Here is a 21602-nt window from a genome sequence, read left to right on the forward strand (position 1 = left end):
TCTGGTATTCTGGGGTACATTCCCAGATTTTGAAAATTAACACTGAAAGCCTTAGCACAACACTTCAGATGATGGTACAAAGGGTCTAGCTAACTTGTCTATATCACTCAAGATTAAGAACAGAACAGAAATCTAATCTGAATCAGGGCATGAAAAAGCCTATGTTCCCACCTCATCTAGAGAAAGAAAGTAGTGGTGGTGGAGGTGGGGGGTCCCTCTGTTTCTAAAATTCTATGGTCCTTTTTAAGTCAATTGCTCTGGTAGTAAATTATTTCAATAAAATTATAAAGACCATATATATCATTAAAAAAAAAAAGCATTTTTACAAACAAGCATCAAGTGGGGCACAGTGGTGCTTGCCTGTAATTCCAGTGACTGAGGAAGCTTAGGCAGGAAGAGGACAAGTTTGAGGCTGGCCTCAGCAATTTATCAAGGCCCTAAGCAACTTAGAGAGACCTTGTCTTGGAGCTGGGGATATAGCTTAGTTGGTAGAGTGCTTGCTTTGCATGCACAAGGCCCTGGGTTCAAACCCCAGTACCATCAAAAAAAAAAAAAAAAAAAGAGAAAAGAAAAAAAAATCTTGGACTGAGGCTGTAGCTCAGTGGTAGAGCACTTGACTAGCTTGTGTGAGGCACTGGGTTTGATTATTATTTATAAATAAATGAATAAAATAAAGGTCCAGTGGTAAAGTGCCCCTGAGTGAAATCTCCTTCATGAAAAAAGATAAAAGTATCTTTTGCCAGGCATGGTGACACATGCCTATAATCCCAGTGAATGGGGAGGCTAAGGCAGGAAGATCTCAAGTTTGAAAACAGCCACAGCAATTTAGTGAGATTCTCAACAACTTAGCAAGACCCTGTGTCAAAATTTTAAAAATAAATAAATAAAAAGGACTGGGGATGTTCAGTGGTAGAATGCCCCTAGATTCAAAAAAATAAAAACAAATATCTTTTACAAGATACTTCTTTCTGTATACTAACTTTACCAGTAAAAGTTTCTTTTATAAACACTGGTTTGACTGGGTATAGTAACCAACAAAAACAAAGCCAAACATGAAATATATACTTATATTTCCAGTTCCCTGATGACCTTAGAAATAATCACCAAATATTCTGATGAATCCTCCCAATCTGATTTTCCGAGTATACTTGTCAGTATAATTAAAGCACTAGGTAATTTCTTCAAGGTCAGTTAGTTTCTCTCACCTGATATACTAAATGAAACCTAGAAAAGTGAGGTCAAAGTAAATCCTATTTTCCATTGACTTCCATAAAAAATTTTTAGATATTTTACCATGGTGTGAAAAAACAAACTGAGAAATTCTGACAAAAGAAGCAATTAAAATTGATGGCAAGGCTTGCTTGGTGCTGATGTCCTTCCAACAGCATTTTCATCCTTCCATGTATTTTAAACAATGCTTTCCCCTACTTACCCAGCACCAACTCTGTCCTTCCACAAATTCTGAGATATTTCTCATATTGATGCTTTCTTTCAGTCCATGCTTTTCTACAACCTAAATGTTGTTTTTAAATATGAAAATTCTTTATGATTAATATAAAATCCTAAATAGTGCCTGTCATCAAAATTTTAAGTGATTAAGAATCCTTTACTATATCCAAGATTCTATCAGATAAAATTCCAACAAATCTGTAAGTTGATTGTGTGAATTATTAGTTTATTACTCATTCAAATGGTAAGAAGATGTTTTACTAATTTCTTATGGCTTGCCAAAAGGAAAATAAATATAACTCTAAAACAACCACATCTATTTATAATCCTTTTTCTAAAAGGATTATGGGCAATAAGTGTTAAAGATGAGGAAATAAATTCTTATTAAGATAAACTATTATTTCAGAGGATCTTCAGTGGTATCATGAACAACCCATGACCTTAAAATGAAATTTAATACTCAAGTATTTAACATCCCATCTTTGAACAAAATACACCTCCAGTTTATACACAAAATAAATAACTTTAAAATTAAAAATTTTTCCATGTTAAAAGCACTAACAGGAATAAAATAAATGAATCTTGAAAACTTAAAAAATACATATCCTTGGTTGTAGTGGTGCCCACTTGTAATCCCAGCAATTCAAAAAGCTAAGGTAGGAGAATCGCAAGTTTGAAGCCAGCCTGAACAATTTAGGGAGACCATGTTAAGTAAGAAATAAAAAGGGCTAGGGATGTAGCTCAGTGGTAGATCAACATTGGGATCAGTCCCCCCATCTCCCACAATTCTCCTTGTTAGTTTCAACCTTTCTGAAAGTTCATAACAAAGGAAGAAGACAGGATGCACTTAGGTATTATAAAGAGGCAACTGAGGGTAGATAGAACAGATAGTATTCATCCTATCAGCCAGAAGACAAGGAGGAAAAAAAATTCATTCTGTATTTGCCCTCAAACCATTTAGAGAAAAAAAAAAACAAGCCCAGAAAACCTGAGAGTAAATAGTATTTTCCTGAGTTCAAAACAAAGGCTTTCTGAAAAAAAGGGATGGAGTTCTTACTATATCAATAAAAGAAGAAAGGCCAGAAAATAGTAGATATGAAGAGGGAAGTTAGTGTAAATATTGAAAGAGGATTCTTGTATTTGCTATGATACCTAAGAGTCAGCAGTGTATGTTTGAGATGTACTACCTTAAACTTTTGGCTTTACTGGCTGGCAATAAAAAAGAAATCAAACTTAAACAATCATTAAAAAAAACCCTAAAAAAACAAGTCTGCTTCTAGAATGTTCTTAATATGCTATAAATACTATTTCATAGACCCATTATTAAATGACTTAAATATTCTTCTAACCTAATATAATCAGAATTATAAACCAATGATTCATTATTTTGGAGCAGTTTTAAAGGACACTTCTAACTAGACCTGTTCAAGTGATGGAGGGAAGGGAGAGGAGTTGATCATGGCCCTTAGGGGCTGAATACTCATAATCCAAACTAAAAATATAAATGCCTAATTTGCTTGCCAATGACTGGTTTAGGAAAAGACATGGGACCACCATCTTGCCCAATAAAATACTGAGAGGAATTCTGCCAGAGGGTTTCTGGGAAAAACCTTTCTTTCCTGATAGAAACATGGGAAGAAACTCTTTTATTTTTAGCTGAGCCAATAAATTAATCAATCAAGCTTGGAATCATGCAATGTCCAGAATTATTATGTGAAATAATAAACTTATTTTGCTAGATCTATAAACTATATATTACACAATTGGATAGCAATTAGATACACCAACTTCAAGTACCATACCAACAACTGCAAAAGTGAATCATATCCAGTAATTACAGTTTCATTTCTCCCTGGGAGGGGGTGGGAAGAAATCACTTCACTAAATGAAAGCCTTCCTTACCTCACTTAACAAAGTAACTATTTTACTTAGTCCAAATTTTCTACCTTAAGCCAAATTGCTTTCAGACAATATTAAATGCTGGTATGAGAAAACTTAGTTTTCCCTCTTCATAGTACAAAAATAAAAATGATTAATGAAGAGTCTTGAAAATGTTATTTAGGATACTCCTTATATCTTTTGATACATATATGCACTCACATTTTTCATCTTAATTTGATAAGCTTCATTGAGACTATTGGTTCACACTGGGCACAGTGGCGCATGCATGTAATCCCAGTGACTTGTGAGGCTGAGCCAGGAGGAATGGAAGTTCAAAGCCAGTCTCAGCCATTTAGTGAGGCCCTAGCAATTTAGTAAGAGACTCTCAAAATAGAGCTGGGGAAGTGGATCAATGGCTAAGCAACCCTAGGTTCAATCCCAGGTACCTCCTTCCATCCCCCACTCCCACCCCCCTGCAAAAAGACTATAATTCACTAGTAGATTATATCATTAAAGTGGGCTTGAGGTCAACACCTCTGTTTCTTTGTTTAGGGTATCAAGAGTATCAAAAAGGCATCCCAGAATAAATATAGCATCCCATGGGAACAGAGGACTTTCCACAATAGAGGGTAACAAACTTACTGATCTTCTAGTTCAAGTACAGTGCCCGGTAGAGAATGGCTCTCAAAAATGTGTTAAGCAGATTTCAATATGCTGTTGGTGTGAAATCAATAAATTAAGAACATGTTTTATAAACAGAATATGTGGTCTCCCAATGTGCCAATTTTTTTTTTTAAAACATATTTAGACATTTGGAGTCGAATCCATCCTACCACAACCTTATCATTTCTCCCTCACCACTTATAATCCTTGGAGATGACCTAAAGCAATCACTTAAGGTCCTTCAAGAACAGCTGCAGGAATTGTATATGCACTTCAGTTTTTCTTGCTTTACTAATGAAAGTATTATGGAGTACTACATTTGAATTACTATTTAATTTCCCATGTGAGATTGATGATAAGGTGGGAGCAGTGAGGCAGAGGGTAGACAGGCAAGTAGATGCCAGAGGATGCTGATTATTATGTGACATTCAATAGATTCTCTTCTATTATAAAAGTTTTAGACAGGAAAGTAACACGGCCAGATTTTCATTTAGATAAATGGCTCTGCAGCTATGTGAAGGATAGAAAGGTGGACAGTGAGTTAGGTTAAGTCTGGAGATGTGAGAGATAATAAAACTACAATAATGATAGTAGGGACAGAAATCCACTGAGCCATTTCTACTCACATATCTCATAGGCAACTTAACCTCAACATGTTTAAAACAGAAGTCATTTTTCTCCTAAATGGACTTCCTGCCACTCTTCTATATCAGGAAATGATTATATTATTCACCAAGTAGTTCAAACTAGAGTCAATCTTGCTTTTATTTTCCTCTTCTAAAACCAGTTAAATACTATATCCTGTGTACACTAACTCCTTGATTATCTCCCCAATTAATTTCCTTTTCCACTTCTTCCACTACATCTAGTCTACCATCATTTTTGCCACAGATCAGTGGAACAACCCTCTAAGTGTAGTGGCACATCCACTCTTGACACTAGAAACCCATCTCCACATTGCTTTCAGATTGATTTTTCTTACACATTATCAATCAGGTCACCACCTTGTTCAGAAGTCTTGAGTGGCTTCTCATTGTTTCCTGGATAAAGTCCACAATCCTTAACATGGCCTACAAGCCCTCTGTTATTTGGATCCTACCTAACAATAGCAAGAATACCTAACAATACTGAGTATTTCTTATGTATTAGGCATGGTGTTATGCTTTGCAAGCATAATTTCATTTTATTCTTACAGCAACACTGTAAGGAAAAACTAACATTTCCTCATTTTGCAGATTAGGAAACTGAGTCAAGGAGTGATTATGTAACACCCACATTGTACTGCTAATAAAGTACTGAAACCAGGTCTGACTCCAGAGCATATGCTCTTAAATTTTCACACCCCCCTCAAACAGTCTACTTCGATCATACTGAATCACATTCTGTTCCTAGAATTCATTTGCTCTGAGGCCTTCAAATATACTATTAAGTCCTGATCCGCAGAAAAATCTGATTAATTTATTTAGTCTCTGCTTAAATGTCACTGTCTCAGGAAAGTCTTCCCTTACTATCTAAAATTAATGTTTTCATTTGACTACTTCTTTATGCCCTGTCTTGCCTCAGTAGAATGTCAAAATTGTTACCACTGGTCCTCAATCCTCACCAGGGGTTCAATAAACATTTATTGCATGAATGCATGGATGGATGAATAACGTGGGGGTAGAAACTCCCTAAAATGGAAATTTCATCTACCTAGACTGATGAGAAACAGAAAGAAGGCAAATATAAATTTGTTCATCCACTGGGTATTTATTTAGTAGCTTCCAGTTCCCAGCCAATACTCTTGAGAACTTACAGCTCTCCTGGGAGAGACAAACACACAAACATGTGATTATAGTACAATATAAGTTCCTCTTAGAATAGTGACAGGAATAAAGTACAATAGATGCAGAAATGAAAAATAAGTGTTAAGTCTAGCTGGGTGTAGGGTGTGTGCTTGTAATCCCAGTGACTACTACTACTGAGGCTGAGGTAGGAGGATCCCAAGTTCAAGGCCACCTCAGCAACATAGTAATACCCTGTCTCAAAATAAAAAAATGAAAAGGACTGGGGATCTAGCTCAGTGGTAGAGTACCCTTTAGTCCAACCCTCAGTAGCTCCTCAAATGTGTAAGTTTATGGGAAATCTTCACAGTAAAGAAAATTCTCAAATTCTTTTACAGGTGCAGTGAGTCCTGAAATAAATTTCACATAGTCCATATATTTCATTTGTGAAAAGGGAGAGGAACATGCACTATGCTGGGGCACTTTACCTCTCAGTTCTCATGATAGCCCTATATTCTTATTCCCATTTAACAGATGTGAAAAATGCAAGTTAAAGAAGACCAAGTAACTTGCCCAAGGTTATGGCAATACATTAATAAAGGAGGAGAATTTGAGCCTAGGTGTGATTCTAGTGCCCATTTACTTACATTTATATTGCAATCCTTTGACACAGCACTCCCCAGAGCCTGCTTAATTTTATTTTCAATATAATTCTTAACAAAATTGGTTATCTAGTTTTTCACTATAATATAAAGAAGAGCAAGATGAAAGGACAGGAAGAGACCTAAGTGAAATATACAAACAGCAAGGGAAGGGACAGAAAACTATAAAAATCGGACACACACACAAAAACAAACAAACAAACAAGAAAAAAACATGGACGTGGATTACATAATCCTATACAATACATAATAGTACCTAATGTGCATAGTGAGCCCCTATTTGAAAAGAACAGTTGTCATAGTGACTATAGTATAAGAGAGAAAAACTTTTTGTGCTTAAAAGAACAAACTTCAGGTACCCAGAAAATTATTTCTGGTAAAATTAAGTATAAAAATTGTTTACAAAGTTATTTGTGAGAAGAAATATTCCAAGATCTTAGAGTCTTTATTTTATGGATATGAGTTTTCTGTTGCTTTAAATTAAACTCAGGCCAGTACAGAAAAATGATCAGGCTTAGCTTAATGTATATATGCAAGTAAACTACAAATTTTAAAAATTTCTCATTTATGACTTTGAACAACACCTGCGGACTAATTTATAGATTGACAAGTACATATAAAGTGTCACTGAAAATTATTTATCTGTAAATATTTCTCTAAAAAAACTAATAAACCTAATAAAAAAGAATAAATTGATTATATAAAAATGGGGGATTATAATATTTTTAATTTTGCTGCACTCACAATTTAAATAGGTATGCATATAAAAAGAAAAACTATTTAAGCAAACACAGAAAAGGTGGTTGAGTAATTTACCATCAAACTGTTTCTACCATATGCCTTCCCTGGGTTCAATTTTTCAACCTGAAGATATTTGCCTCTTTATAGCAATCTTTTATTGTTTTACATAGCCCCCCCTTTAAAAAAAAAAAAAAAAAGTTGCTTTGCATTTAGAGAACAAATCCTGGGTTTTTTTTTGTTTGTTTGTTTGTTTTTTAGAACAAGAAAAAATTGTTCCATCAATTATCTTGAACAAGCTGACTGGGAAACATTTAATATCCTTTATCGTTTTAGAGGCTTTAAATCTCTAAATGTAAAACTTTCCACGTACAACTCTTAACAATATGAAAAGCACACTGGCTACATTTAACACGAAAAGAAACATAAAGAAACGTCTTGCAATTAACTGTAACTTTCATGTTTTTCTTCTAGAAGCAGTGCAGTTTTTGCCTAAAGCTCTGTAGAAAAACAATACATGCTCACTTATATTTGGAAATCGTTTTTAGTTTATCTTGTTTCACTGTGGCCTCAAATTGATTGTTTTACACAAGTCCCTAAAGTAGAGTTCAATTCATAGTTCCCAATAACCTAATATGTGAATCAAACACAATGTAATTGCCAAGTAAAATCTCATAGTAAAGCGGTACTTATAATGCTCTCCCTTACCTGAACGCTCTTCAGAATAAACTCACTTTTCTCTCTTACATCTTTAAAAGGACACCTCTTAGAAAGCATAAGCAGATGAGCAAGTAGCTTATTCAACCCATCCAAAGAAACAGCATTTAGGAGCCCGGCTTCTGATGAACGATAAGGTGTCTCTTTCACGGAACGAAGATATTCGGTTTTTCTCAAAATGATTTGCCTAATGTTTTCCAGTGCTGTCTCCCTAGTAGTTGAATCTCTACTGCACAGTCCATCCCATCTCACTTCATTCTCTCCTTCGGCCATGACAATCGGAGTTTCTCCTTTGCAGTCTTCAGTTACCTTTCAGCATGCCCCAAAAGCACTTTATATTTTTAAAGTGCGAAATGTAAGAATAAATTCAGGGAAATCGACCCGTCACGAAAACACGTCTGGGTGACATTTGGAAGTAGAAGTGTCTTTTAAGTTGATGCGGTCAATCTATTTACAAGACCGATCACCCTTTCCTTCTACCAAAAAGGGCGGTCTTCTGCTCAGAGATTGGGAAAAAAAAAAAAAAAAACAACTTGGAAAGTTGAAATCTTACAGCTCTGGCTTGCAGGACCGGGATTCTCGAATAAGTGTTCTCTGTCTCACGGAGTCAGCGGATATCCTCACGTTGTAGAGCTGTCAAATCCGTGCTCTGCCCAAAAAGGCTGGTAACAGTTGAACACTCTCCAGCCATTCGGGTTTTTTGTCTGTGCAGCCACCGGTTTCCCCCAGCGTTCCCACCACGCCCCTCCTCCGACACAAGTCCCCGCCCTCCTCAGCTCTACCAGCGCCCCAGCTGCGGGACGGGCGCCGGCAGGGGAGGCTAGCTGAACCCTGGCCCTTAGCCGTGCGGCCCAAGAGTCGGGCGCTCCTGGGGACGGCAGTCTCCAGCAGTCGCTGTCTCGGCGGGCGGCGACAACACAGAGCGTCGCCGGCCCAGTCGGCTGCGGACCCCTTGGAAGACGCCGCTTCTTCTCTTATCCCNGGGCGGTGGAGTTGGCAGAGCTGCAGGGCCTGAGGCACAGAGCCCGCCCCTTTGCCCAGCCCCATCGGTGAGATCGGCCCAGAGGGCGGGAGCAAGGAGGGGAGATGGGGTCCTTACCCCCCCAGCCCCTCCCCTTTCTCCGCCCGGCACAAACCCGGAGCCGCCCCGGCCCCAGCGCCTTCTTCCCCGCCCAGGCAGACGCGACCCGCCGAGGCATAGCCATTGGAAAAAGCCCCGCCCTCTAGCAGGCTACCTTCAGACCCCCAGTCCACTGAGCTCGGCCGCCGACCGCTGCGGGTTACTACGCATGCGCGATTGCGAGTAGGGCGCGTGCACCCTCAAAGGCACACGGCTTGTTCTGGCAATTGCTTTTCGTTCCCAGGCGTTTGGAGTAGCTGGTCTGGAGAAGGGGAAGGGAAAATAAGAAATAGGGTACACTGAGAATTTATTACGCGGGACAAGCGCGTCAAATAAAAGCACTACAGCACCTATGGGAGAAACTGAAACTAAATTTAAGAATAGCCTAAAAAATAGTGTCAGCCTCTTTATTATACCGAACCAGATTTAAATAGGCAGGGCGTCTTCGCATTGACTGCTGGGAAATGCAGTTTTGATGCTGCCGGCGCGTTCTGTTTACGACAGAAACTACAACTCCCAGGGGCCATCGCGACGTTGTGTGTAGCTGCTTGCCAACCAACGGTTCGAGAGGACGGAATTAACCGAGAGCGGGCGTCTGGTAAGCGCTGTAGGTTCGGCCTTCACCTTTCCTTTGATAGAATTTTCCTTCTTCTACTTCCTCTAAGGTTTTGGAGATGAAGCCATCTAGGTAGGGTTGCCGCCTTTACTCTAGAGACTTTCCATTGACCTGCGTGGTTGCGGTGAGGCCAGGATTTGGGGATTTTGATCCCAAGGGTCGGTGGGAGCGACCCAAGTAAGGCCAGGCTAGAAGGATGCTGTGGGAACAGGTGAAGTGCTTCGCTCTGCTGCCTCTGGTTCCGCCTTTTCACGAGCAGGATTGTTTAGGGATCACTGTGCATTTTGCACCTTTGTTTTCCTTTCAGTGGAGGAATGTTCTGTGCTTTATTTGCTCGGTCAAATGAAATCCCAAGCAGCGCTTTGAAAGCAAATTGTCACCCGTTTTGTATGAGACTAAAGGGCAAAGGACTCCCAGTACTCCTAAATGTAAATTCTTGCAGGATTAAAAAAAAAATGAAATTTACTTTTAGATATACATGACAATAGAGTGAATTTTGACATATTACTCATACATGAAGTACAGCTTATTCTAATTCTCGTGGTTGTGCATGATGTGGAGTTTCACTGTTGGTGTATTCATATATGAACATAGAAAAGTTATGTCAGATTCATTCCACTGTTCCTCCTGTTGCAGGCTTTAAGGATGCTATATGACAAGAAAAATAAAAACCTTACTAATATACCCCAAATTTATTATCTTCAAGCAATTCAATCATTTCTATTTCTCTCTCTAAAATTTCTTTTTGTTTTTAAAAGTCATTCTTGAGAAAATTCAGGTTTGAAAGGCCATCAGTGGACTGATAACCACATTAGCTTTTAATTCTTCACATGGCAGAATAGGTGCATTTCTAAAAATTTAAAGTTACTATTATTCAACAGTGAAAAAGACTCAGTCTTAACTTAACCAATGCTTAAATATACAATTACAGTACTGTTTGATATTGCTGGAATGACTACAAGGAAATAGCTTAGCCCACCTTGGAAAGTCAGGGAAATCTTCATCTCAGGTTCGGTCTGCAGGAGCCTCCTCCGAGATAAGGAATTTGTTGTTGCCTGGGGGGTGGCTTTCTGGGGATAACTTCCACTCATCACAAGATGTTTATCTATCAGACCTGCTATTCCTAGAATCCAAGGTGACTCAGAGCATGGGAGAAGGACATGAAATGAAGGCAGAGATGCCTAGTCTTTAATCCAGCTTTTGGTCACCCATAGGACATTTGCAGGCAAAGGTGAAAAGTCGGGTAAGTCCTTGTTACAGCCTGAGCAACTAGAAGGAAGGAATTGCCATTTATTGTTATGGGATAGTATGCATATTTGTTTAAGGGGAGAAATTGATAATTCAGATTGGCCATGCTAAGTTTGATAAACATTTAAAACATTCAAGTGGCGCGTGGAAGAAGCAGTTGGATAAATGAGTCTGCAGATGAGACAGAAGATCTAACTATAGGTACAATTTTGGTCTTCATAGCAGTTTTTTATTTTTATTTTTTGGACAGTGCTGGGGATTGAACCCCAAGGTGCTTAACCACCAAGCCACATTCCCAGCCCTTTTTTATTTTTTGAGACAGGGTCTAAGTTGCAGAGGCTGCCCTCCAACTTGGGATCCTCCTGCCTCAGCCTCATGAACCACTGGGTTACAGGCATGTGCCACCACTTCCCACCTATGTTCAGTTTGTTAAGCTCAACTGGGACTGGGGGTGTGACTCAGCAGTAGAGCACTTGCCTAGCATGCGTGAGGCCCTGGGTTTAATCACAAGTTCCACAAAAAAGGAAAAGAATAACTGCCTAAGTACCTGTACCATTGAGTAGTCCCACCCTTAGTGATTAGGAGTTTCTGTTGCTCCACATCTTTTCCAGGATTTGGTGTTGTCAATGTTTTGGATTTTAGCCACTCTGATAGATATGTAATAGTATTCCATTATTGTTTTAATTTGCTTCCCTTCCCCTTGCTTCATGGTGAATTGCAGTCAACAGGTTGATTGGCATCTTCGCAAGCCTCACCCATCTCTGAGAGGCTGTGTGGCCCTGTAGCTCTAGCAGGTCACCCCATCTCCCCTGCTGTATGGAACTTGTGGCAGTGCTGGATAGGAATTCACATGTATTGGGCAGTCTCACCAGCAGGAGTGCTGCTGTGAGTTCCCAGACACCAGAATTTCCTACCCAAATGCTTCCATCCCGATTTTAGTTCACACACAGTTCACCAATGGCTCCTGGCACCTACTTTTTTTCTTTTTTTTGTTTTGTTTTTGTTTGGTTTTGGTACCAAGGATTGAACTGAGGGGCATTTAACCACTGAGCCACATCCCCAACCCTTTATTTATTTATTTATTTATTTGAGATATGTTTGGCTAAGTTGCTTAGGGCCTCACTAAATTTCTGAGGTTGGGTGCTGGAGCTATAGCTCAGTGGTAGAGCACTTCCCTTGCACATGTGAGGTACTAGGTTCAATCCTCAGAACCACATAAAAACAAATAAAAAAAGATATTGTACCAACCACAACTAAAAAAATTTTTTTTTTTAAATTTCTGAGGTTGGTCTCCAACTTGGGATCCTCTTGACTCAGCCTCCAGAATTACAGGTGCACAGTACACCACCACTCCCAACTGCCCTTTGCCCACTTTATTTGGGTTGTTTTCTTATTGTTGAGTTTTAAGAGTTATTTTTGTATTTTTGGCACAAGTCCTTTATTGTTAATATTTTCTCCAAATCTGTGGCTTGTTTTTTCATTCTCATAACAGTGTCCTTTGTAAAGTAGAAGTTTTTAATTTTAACGAAGTACAATTTATCAATTTCTTTATTCATGGATAATGTTTTCTTGTTGTTGCATCTGAAGTCACCACTATGGTGGGACGGGGCACATACCTATAATCCCAACTCTGCAGGGTAAGGCAGGAGGATCCCAAGTTTGAGGCTAGCCTGTGCAATTTAGTAAGACCCTGTCTCAAAATAAAATATAAGCCAGATGTGATAGCACCCACCTATAATCCTAGAGACTAGGGAGGCTGAGGCAGGAGGATTGTAAGTTCAAGACCAACCTCAGCAATTTAGCAAGATCCTGTCTAAAAAAAAAAAAAAAAAAAAAAAAAAAAAAAAAAAAAATTCTGGTGATGTAGCTCAGTGGTAAAGCACCTCTAGGTTCAATCCCTAGTACCAAAACATTAAAAATAAAAATAATAAATGGCTGGGAATGTAGTACAGTATTAAAATGCCTCTGGGTTCAATCTAGTGTATCTAAATAAATTAATTAACTAAAAAAATAGAACTCATTTCCATACCCAGGGTCAACTAGATTTTCTCATTTGTTATCTTCTTCAAGTTTTACGTTTTTGTCATTTACATATTGGTTTGTGGTCCATTTTTTGAGTTAATTTTTTGTAACAGTATAAGGTCTATTCCTAGATTTATATTTTTATTAATGAATTTTTTACTAGATCTGAAATTATTAACTGCTTTGATAACTAATATTAAAAGGTTAAAAAAACTGTGAAAAGAAAAAAACTAGTATACAGAATCTTTACAGTTATATTGAGTGTCATTCTTTAAAATTTTTCCTTGGGAAAGAGGTTTGAAGTCTGCCTAGGGAAAAAGCCAGGGACAGTCTTTATCCAGAACACATCAGGATACAGAACTAACAGTTCCATTTCAGGGCTGCCTTTCTGTTACCTACTGTTAACATGTACTGAGTGCTCTAAGTGCAAATGATTAGTCAAGGACACTTCCTTCATTTAGGAGTATTATTCTCCAAGTCAGTTATCTTGTTATTTGTCTACATTGCTATTTATTTGCTAGCATTTTCCTCTTCATGCAGGGTTGCAAAAACCTACCTGTTGTTTCTCCCTAATAGAAAATATAATAAAACACTGAAGCTATCAGAACTTGAAGTATGTCCTTCTATAATGGCTAACTTCAATTTTTAAGAAAATTATTCTAATTATTTATCATTTAGTAACACAAGTACCTTTGCCTCCAAATGTGTCCTTGGTTTTTCTTCTTTTGGCTTGTTGCAAAATGTTTTGTCAATGTCAACTAAGTATTATATGAATATCTTCGTGTTGCCCAAGTGAATCATAAAGCTTTGCTCTTAAATTTTGAAATTTTAGATTTTATTTTTAAGTTTTTCTTTAAAAAAATAAGATCTTCACAAGATTGAATTAAGTGATGTTCATTTGAGACTTTCAAAAGCCTACTTTTTGAAACACTCATGCATACTGTTCTCAAAATACAGTTCTCTTTTTTTTCATGTTTTCCTTCTATCCTTCAGAATAAATCAATAAATCACTTAAATCAACTTTACTAATAATTCTCCATTTTTTGTCTTTAGTGCTTCCATGTTATAGTGTATTTTGAATATCTAAATTCCTCCAGTATTTCTGCCATGTTAATGGATACATTTTTTGACAGCAATAATCACTAAGTCCGCATTCATTTTGCCTTTCTTTTAAGATATGTTGAGCCAACAATTTATGACATGAATTTTATAAATCTTTTACTTCTGATTTTATCCTTGTTTTTCTAATTATTTCCCTTATCCACGTTTTATGTGACTGTATATATATATATATATACATACATACATATATATATGAATAACAAAATTTTGTCATTAAAAACATTAATCATTCTAAACAACTATATACATATATACATATATAGGGATAACAAAATTTTGTCATTAAAAAACATTAATTATTCTAAACAACAACAGAAGCCACAAAAACCCACAATAACACAATAATACCTCTGGAATGAACAGGTCTTAACATTTTGCTTCATTTCATTGAAAAAAATAATGTGTTATGAAATTATCCTTTGCATAGTAATGTCTTCGTGTTTTAAAAAAATTTACATAGAAGACATCTAACTATACTTATCATTCTGTAACTTGCTTTTTCTCACTCAAGAGTGTATTTTCAGAGTTTGTATTGCTATTTTATAGCTAGTTTTTAAAAATTTTAGCTACTGTATGGTATTTCACTGTATGAAGATGAAACAATCTACTTATTTAGTCTTGATTAATGTGTATTTAGGTAACTTTTTTTTTTTCAGTTGTAACCAGTACTACAATGAACATCATTCTACATATCTCCAGTGAACATGTGCCATTTTCTCTACAGTTCACTTATAAATACTGAAAAGTGTAATTACTGAGTTACAGGATACATACAGCATCACAGTTTTCAAATAGTCTTCCAGAATTTCATACCAGTTTACACTCCCAGCAGCAGTTAGTGGAAATTTTCATTTTGCGACCTCCTTGACAAAGCTTCACTTCAACAGCCTTCTTTTTAAGATTTTGTCAATCTAATGGATGTGAAATACTTTTTTTTTTTAAGTTATTTATTTTTAGAGATGGAGTCTTAACCATGTTGCTAAGGCTGGCCTCTGAATTCCTAGATGGAAGCTATGGCATGAGCCACCATCCCTGTTTGTTTTAATTCGTGTTTTTCTGATTTAGTGAAGTGTTTTGTTATGTTTTGTTTTTAATCAGTTGATGTTGGGCTGGGGTTGTAGCTCAGTGGTTGAGCGTTTGCCTCGTTTGAGTAAGGCATTGGGTTCAATCCTCATTGCCACATTAAAAAAAATATATATCAGTTGATGTTTTCTCTCTCTTAACACCTTTTATCATTTTATTAATTGTGTTTTTCTTAATGATTTGTAGAAAAGTTGTTTCTGAATTTCTAAAACGTTGCTGTGTATTTTGCTTTTTAAAAATTTTGTCAATGGTGGATTTGTTTTATAAGTTGTTTTATAGTAAACTTTAATATAGTTAATCACATGTAGATGGTCAGTATAGTTGGAATATATTTTTATGTTTGACATGAAGTAGAGATATATGTTTATTTTTTTATAATGTGGATAACTTGGTATCTTGGCACAAATTGTGAATAGCCAATTTGCTCCCTCTTAAAAATGCCCTCTTGGGCTGAGGTTGTGGCTCAGCGGTTGAGCACTTGCCTAGCATGTGCAAGCCCCTGGTTCGCTCCTCAGCACCACGTAAAAATAAATAAATAAAATAAAGGTATCATGTTCAACTACAATTAAAAAATAAATATTTTTTAAAAATGCCTTCTTTTTCATATACCAAATTCCCACATTTATGAGAGTCTATTTCTGAACTGACTTTTCTGTTCTGTGGATATCTTTTTCTCATTTTGGGCCACTATTTTAATTACTAAAGGGCTATAATAAAATCTTAACAACTAGTAGAGCAGTATGTCTCCTTGTTCTTGTTCACAAAGATCTTAAAGATTTTTGTCATTATTCCTATGATTCCTATAGTTCTGACCCTATTGTGTGAAATGTATTAAATTACATTTTCCAGATGATTGTCTATGCTGTGTTATACAGTGTATTTAGACGATCATATTTTCTCCAGTTAAAATTTTTGTTAGTTCCTTTTACTACATTATCATCATCATTATAATGTTCTGGGGATAGAATCCAGAGGCACTGTACCATATAGCTAGATCCCCAGCCCTTTTTATTTTTTGTTTTGAGACAGGATCTTGCTAAATTTCCCAAGCTGGCCGCCATCTTGCAGTCTTCCTACCTCAGCCTCCTGAATTACTGGAATTACAAGCTTGTTTACACTCTTATACATTTTGTTTTTTATGTTTTATCAGTTTATCAAAATCTCTAGTTCAGTATTAAATAGTACTAATAGTGTTAAATAGTGGGCATCCTCATTGTCAGTTGGTGTTTTTATTATCTGAGATAGATTTTTATTCTTGAAAAGGAATATTTTTAGTTTATTTAGTTTTCAATTCATTAAAGTTGTTTTTTTTAAACATTTTTTCCTAAGCCTTTGAATTTAACTTACAAATTTTACTAGGTCTGTTTTTAGGTCTAATACTTTCTCCATGGAAATAAGAATTTTGACTTTTGGATTCATATTTGGTTAACTTATCAGTCTAAAAGTTTGAATATTCAAATATGGACTAGTACATACACATGTAAATTCCTTATTCATTTTAAACTATTTTAAAATAAATAACTTTTTTTTTTCAGTTTAGCCTATCATATTTTCTTCAATACTTGAAACAATCATTAGGGCTGATTTGCAAACTTAATATGCAATGTCTTCCTTAGTAACTTTTGTGAATTCAGTAAATTAGACTTCTACATTTAATAAATCTAATTTTATTAATCATTTTAAACATGTAAGAAAACCTAACTCCAACCTGGTGGTGCTGCAAGCCTAAAAGCCCATAGATTTGGGAGGTTGAGGCAGTAGAATCACAAGTTCAAGGCCAGCCTGGGGGATTCATTTATTTAGGTACCAGGGATTGAACCCATGGATGCTTATCCACTGAGCCTCATCCCTAGCCTGATGGACTAAGTTGCTTAATGATTCACTAAATTGCTGAGGCTGGCCTTGAACTTTATTTATATCCTCCTGACTACAGCCTCTGTCACTAGGGTACAGAGGCATGTGCCCCTATTCCCGGGCAATTGGAGCTTTTCATATTGTAAAATACAATATTTTCCTTCTTGTATGTAAATTTAACAGTTATTTACAAGTTTTTCTTAAATGCAAGCATTTCAACTACTTGTTGAAATTATAGAAATTGTGTGTGGGTTTTTTGGTTTTTTTTTTACTTTTTTAGATTGGCATTTGATGGTTGTCTAGGTTAAGATCATCAAGATACTCCTAAAGATATTCTAGTGAAGACAAAACTTGTTTGCAAGGTTTAGAATTCAGAGTTTGGCAAAAATAGCAGTAAAAGTTCACCATATTTGAAAGTTTGCCTTTGTTAGAACTTTTATAAATGGACAAGAACTTCAAGATGACTTAACGCTTTAATTTATAGATGTAGATGAAGCTGTGGAGAGTTTAATATACTAATTAGAACAAGATCACATAACTAGTTATAAGTTAGTGTTTTCATCATAACATCAATGAATCCAAATGTAAAGTCCTAGCAGTGAGCAGTAGAGTTTGGGAGGAGTCTCTGACACCGAGCATATAAAGACTGTGGTGTTTAATGTTCTCTATTTTCCTCACTTTGTCCTAATTGCAATTTTTTAAATTCTTCTCTTCAGAAAGGAACAGATGATGGTATTATTAACAGATAATGTTATTAAATGGTATGTTATTAAGTGGAACAGATGGTGGTATTAATAATAGATGATGTTATTAAATAATATATTTGTATATATATTTAAATCATTATTAATATAGAAAATTTAAGAGACAAATTCAATTTTTTTCTCAAATAATTTTGTACAATTTGTTTGAATCTTTTGCTCAGTTTCATTGTCTCATCTATGACCTCCAGTGATAAGGGGGGTTTTTTTTGTGTTAATTGAAAATGTTGTAGAAGCTACCAAATAATTTGGCTATATTATCATGATTCAGTCAAGTGGATAGACCAGAGATGTTATTTACTAAATAAAGTGAGCTTAAATTATTGAAAAATACAATTTTTAACCTTTTTAAAATAGGACAGTCCCTTATTCGAAGTAGGAATTTTTCATGTAGTATGCCACAGACAAGAATGCCTTAGACAATTTGTTATTTCTACTATAAAGTGTTATTTCTTTTTTATCATATATATATATATATATATATATATATATATATAATTTTTTTTTTTTTTTTTTTCATCCCTGTCTTGATAGTAGTCTTCTATGTAGAGCTGCACTGAAGAGTGTAAGTCTGTTCTGTGGAATGCTGATCTCTCAACAGGATCCTGAAGAATGGTTTCTGTTGCAAATAAGTTTAGGAAATGAATGTTCTATCTCTGTTTTAGAAATTCATAGTAATAGAAGCATATTAAAGATACTGACAAGGCTTGCTAATAAGGAAATTGGTTAAATTTTGTTTATCCATTTCCCCAAATTTATTTGCCTAGAAATCAATTTAGGAGGTAACTCTAACATTCTATGACACTAGAATTCTAGTTTTGGTAAATATAATTTAATAGTATGAATCCTTAATGAAATCTATAATTTTTAAGTATTAAATGATTGGGTTTTTTTTGTTTGTGGTGCTGGATATCAAACTCGGTGGCTTGCATGTGCTAGGCAACCACTGTACCACTGAGCTATATCCTTAGCCCAGTTTCCATATCCATCTGCCCCTCCCGCCCCCTAAAGTATTGGGGATTGAACCCGGGGACATTTTATCACTGAACTATATCTCCAGCCCTCCCCCTCTTTTTTTTGAGACAGGGTCTCTCTAAATTGCCTAGGTTGGCCTCTAAGTTACAATCTTTCTGCCTCAAACTCCTAAGGTGCTGGGATTACATATGTGTACCACCATGCATAGGTAGACTTAGATGTACTTTTTTAAAATGTCTTTCTACTACATTAATTGAATTAAGAATAACATATGCTTACTGAATATTAATGAGTAAGATGCCTTTGTAGGGAACTTTAGGGAGGGCAATTGTGTGCAGAAATTGCTAAAATAAATCTGTGTGTGTTAAAGCACTACATTAAATCAGATAAACTAATAAATACATTAAAATAATGTTAAATTAACAACAGGTGATGGCTTTTTAAAAGTTAAAAATTACCAATATCAAAACTATCTGCTATTAATTTTTTATTTTTTGTTAGAGGAAATTCTGGATATTAATGGATAGAAAAGAGAAATGGAGAAAATAGATGTTTGCTTTTGGGGGAGACTTCTGGGGGATAAACCACTGAGCTCCATTCCCAGTTCCTTTTTTTTTTTTTTTTTTTTTGGTACCAGAGATTGAACCCTTGCGGTTGCTTAACCACTGAGTCACATTCCCAGCCTTTTTTTAAAAAAAGTTTGAGACAGGGTCTCTGCTAACATTCCTGCATCTAGTCTTGAGCTTGTGATCCTCTGCCCCAGCCTCCCAAGTCACTGGGATTATAGGCTTACACCAGCACCCCCTCCTCCAGCTCTTTTTATGCATTATTTTTAAAATTTTGAGACAGGGTCTCAGTGAGTTACTTGAGGCCTTGCTAAATTGCTGAGGCTGCCCTCAAACTTGTGATCCTTCTGCCTCAGCCTTCCAAGTCACCAGTATTACAGGCATGTGCTGCTACATCTGGCTTGCTTTTTTTTTTCTTCTTTTTAAGTGCTTTATGTTTTTCTCAGTTGTGATCTCTGCAGTAGGTCTATCTATAGGTAAAAACAGTTCTAATAGTTGTAATGTTTATTTTCTTTAGAAAATTACAAATTGAATTATGCTCAGTCATACATGTTTCTCTCTGTGTGGAATATGTTAACTTTAAACTGCATCTGTCTGCTATTGAGCAATTTTTGTTTGTTTTTGTTTTATTCTGGTTAAGAAACTCTTTTGTGGGCATCTACCCTGTGCAAACCAAGGCTCTGGAAGATTCCATAAATGAACACGAGTAAACCACCAACCCTGTCCCCAGGCCCCACCATGCCCCTGTGCCTGCTATCAACATCTTATCCTAAGAGACAAGCCGCATCTCTGCAGGCACGGGAGGTTATACCTGCACTACCCAGCACTGGGTGGCTTGCCGTCTCCCCATTCTCCATCCGGAAGCCCTGTGGCAGCGGCTCTACCTCCCCTGTACAGGTTCTCTTGGCACTAGGGCTCTGGCCACTGCCCACTGGGCACGAGCTGGGTGGTGGGGACAGTTGGCAGTTTCCACTGAGCCCTTGTATTGGTTAGCCCATCCACTGTCAGTATGTCCACTCAGGGAATGTACGTTTCTTCTAATTTTGTCTTAAAATAGTATTAAGAAAGTAAATTTGATAACTTTTTAAAAAATGTGAACCCAAAGATAGGGAACATTGGATTGTCCACCACATGTAGTACCTAGGGACTTCAGTCTGAATCCTGGCTTTGGTATTTCTTAGACATGTGACTTTAGCTAACTCAATCAATCATTTTGTCTGTTTCTAATAATGGTAGTAATAGTAATGGCATTTTAATGTTGTTGATGTGTAAAAGCTTTGTAAATGATAATACTTTTCAAGTGCTAGTGGGAATTTTTAGATTTTGTCTTTTAGGACAGATATGAAGGGTCATTTGTACATTTTGCTTTTTCTAGATTTGTCATAAAGCTTTTGAGAACAAGTAACCAAGAGAAATTTGTTTAAAGAGAGTATTATTGGCGGGAGAATTAGTCTCCAGGACATGGTAAGAATTAGGACTTTTGTCTAAGTCCTAAAAAATTGCAGTAATGGGCTGGGGATGTGGCTCAAGCGGTAGCTTGCTCGCCTGACATGTGCGCGGCCCTGGGTTCGGATCCTCAGCACCACGTACAAATAAAGATGTTGTGTCCACCAAAAACTAAAAAATAAATATTAAAAAAAATTCTCTCTCTCTCTCTCTCTTTAAAAAAAAAAAATTCAGTAATGGGTTAATTTAAAAGTTTCTGACATTATGATAGTTGGACAATAAATATCAGAAGCATTAAAACTATGTTTGACCTAACAATATAATTTCTAAAGTAATTTAATGAAAATTTTACATAAACATTTATGTACTGCCATTTAAAAATTTGTACTTTAAAAGAATAATGATACATGATAACATCTATCATATATTATTAAATAGAAAAGCAATTGAGACAAACATGTTATAATCCTAACTTTGGTTAAAATAACAAAAGAATGAATTAATATAAATTAAAATATTAACAATATTTTAATAACCTCAAATTGATAGATTTTTATAATGATTTTTATGTTTTTATTTTTATATTGTAGTACAATTTCCAAATTTTGTAGAAGGAGCTTGTATTCCTTTTGTAATCAGGAATGAATATCTTGATTGATAGATATTTGTTTTTGTTGTTGAACCTATTTCTAACCCAGGCTTAGTGGCACATGCTTATAATTACAGATACTGGGAAGGTTCAGACAGGGGGATTGCGAGTTCAAGACCAGCCTGGGCAACTTTGCAAGGCCCTGAGCAACTTAGTGAAACCCTGTATAAAAATAATTTTTTAAAAAAGGCTAAGGATATAATTCAGTAGTAAAGCATCTATGAGTTCAACTCAGAGAAATGAAAAGGATGGGTAAAAAATGTGTTT

The 21602-nt window shown here is 36.1% G+C and overlaps 1 protein-coding gene, 1 long non-coding RNA gene and 1 other non-coding gene across 5 annotated transcripts in view; 2 read left to right on the forward strand and 1 right to left on the reverse strand.

The window, feature by feature from the left end:
* Positions 1-8860, reverse strand: part of Sesn1 (sestrin 1) — a 105424-nt gene extending 96564 nt beyond the window's left edge. Inside the window, exon 1 of one of the 2 annotated variants that reach the window (XM_015499983.2) lies at positions 7865-8860. In XM_015499983.2, the coding sequence (XP_015355469.1) occupies positions 7865-8146 (282 nt within the window). In that variant the 5' untranslated portion in view covers positions 8147-8860. The remainder of the gene's footprint in view (positions 1-7864) is intronic. The other variant, XM_015499993.2, reaches the window with a different exon arrangement.
* Positions 471-543, forward strand: Trnaa-ugc. The gene has a single exon. It is a non-coding gene; the product is annotated as a tRNA-Ala (tRNA).
* A 746-nt stretch (positions 8861-9606) lies between the features above and the next one.
* The window catches only part of LOC125611518, a 44974-nt gene continuing 32978 nt past the window's right edge, over positions 9607-21602 (forward strand). The window contains exons 1-2 of one of the 2 annotated variants that reach the window (XR_007341701.1): positions 9607-10852; positions 20616-20704. This is a non-coding gene — a long non-coding RNA (uncharacterized LOC125611518). The remainder of the gene's footprint in view (positions 10853-20615; positions 20705-21602) is intronic. The other variant, XR_007341712.1, reaches the window with a different exon arrangement.

The sequence above is a fragment of the Marmota marmota genome, unplaced genomic scaffold (assembly GCF_001458135.2).
Source record: "Marmota marmota marmota unplaced genomic scaffold, marMar, whole genome shotgun sequence".
Lineage (NCBI taxonomy): Eukaryota > Metazoa > Chordata > Mammalia > Rodentia > Sciuridae > Marmota > Marmota marmota.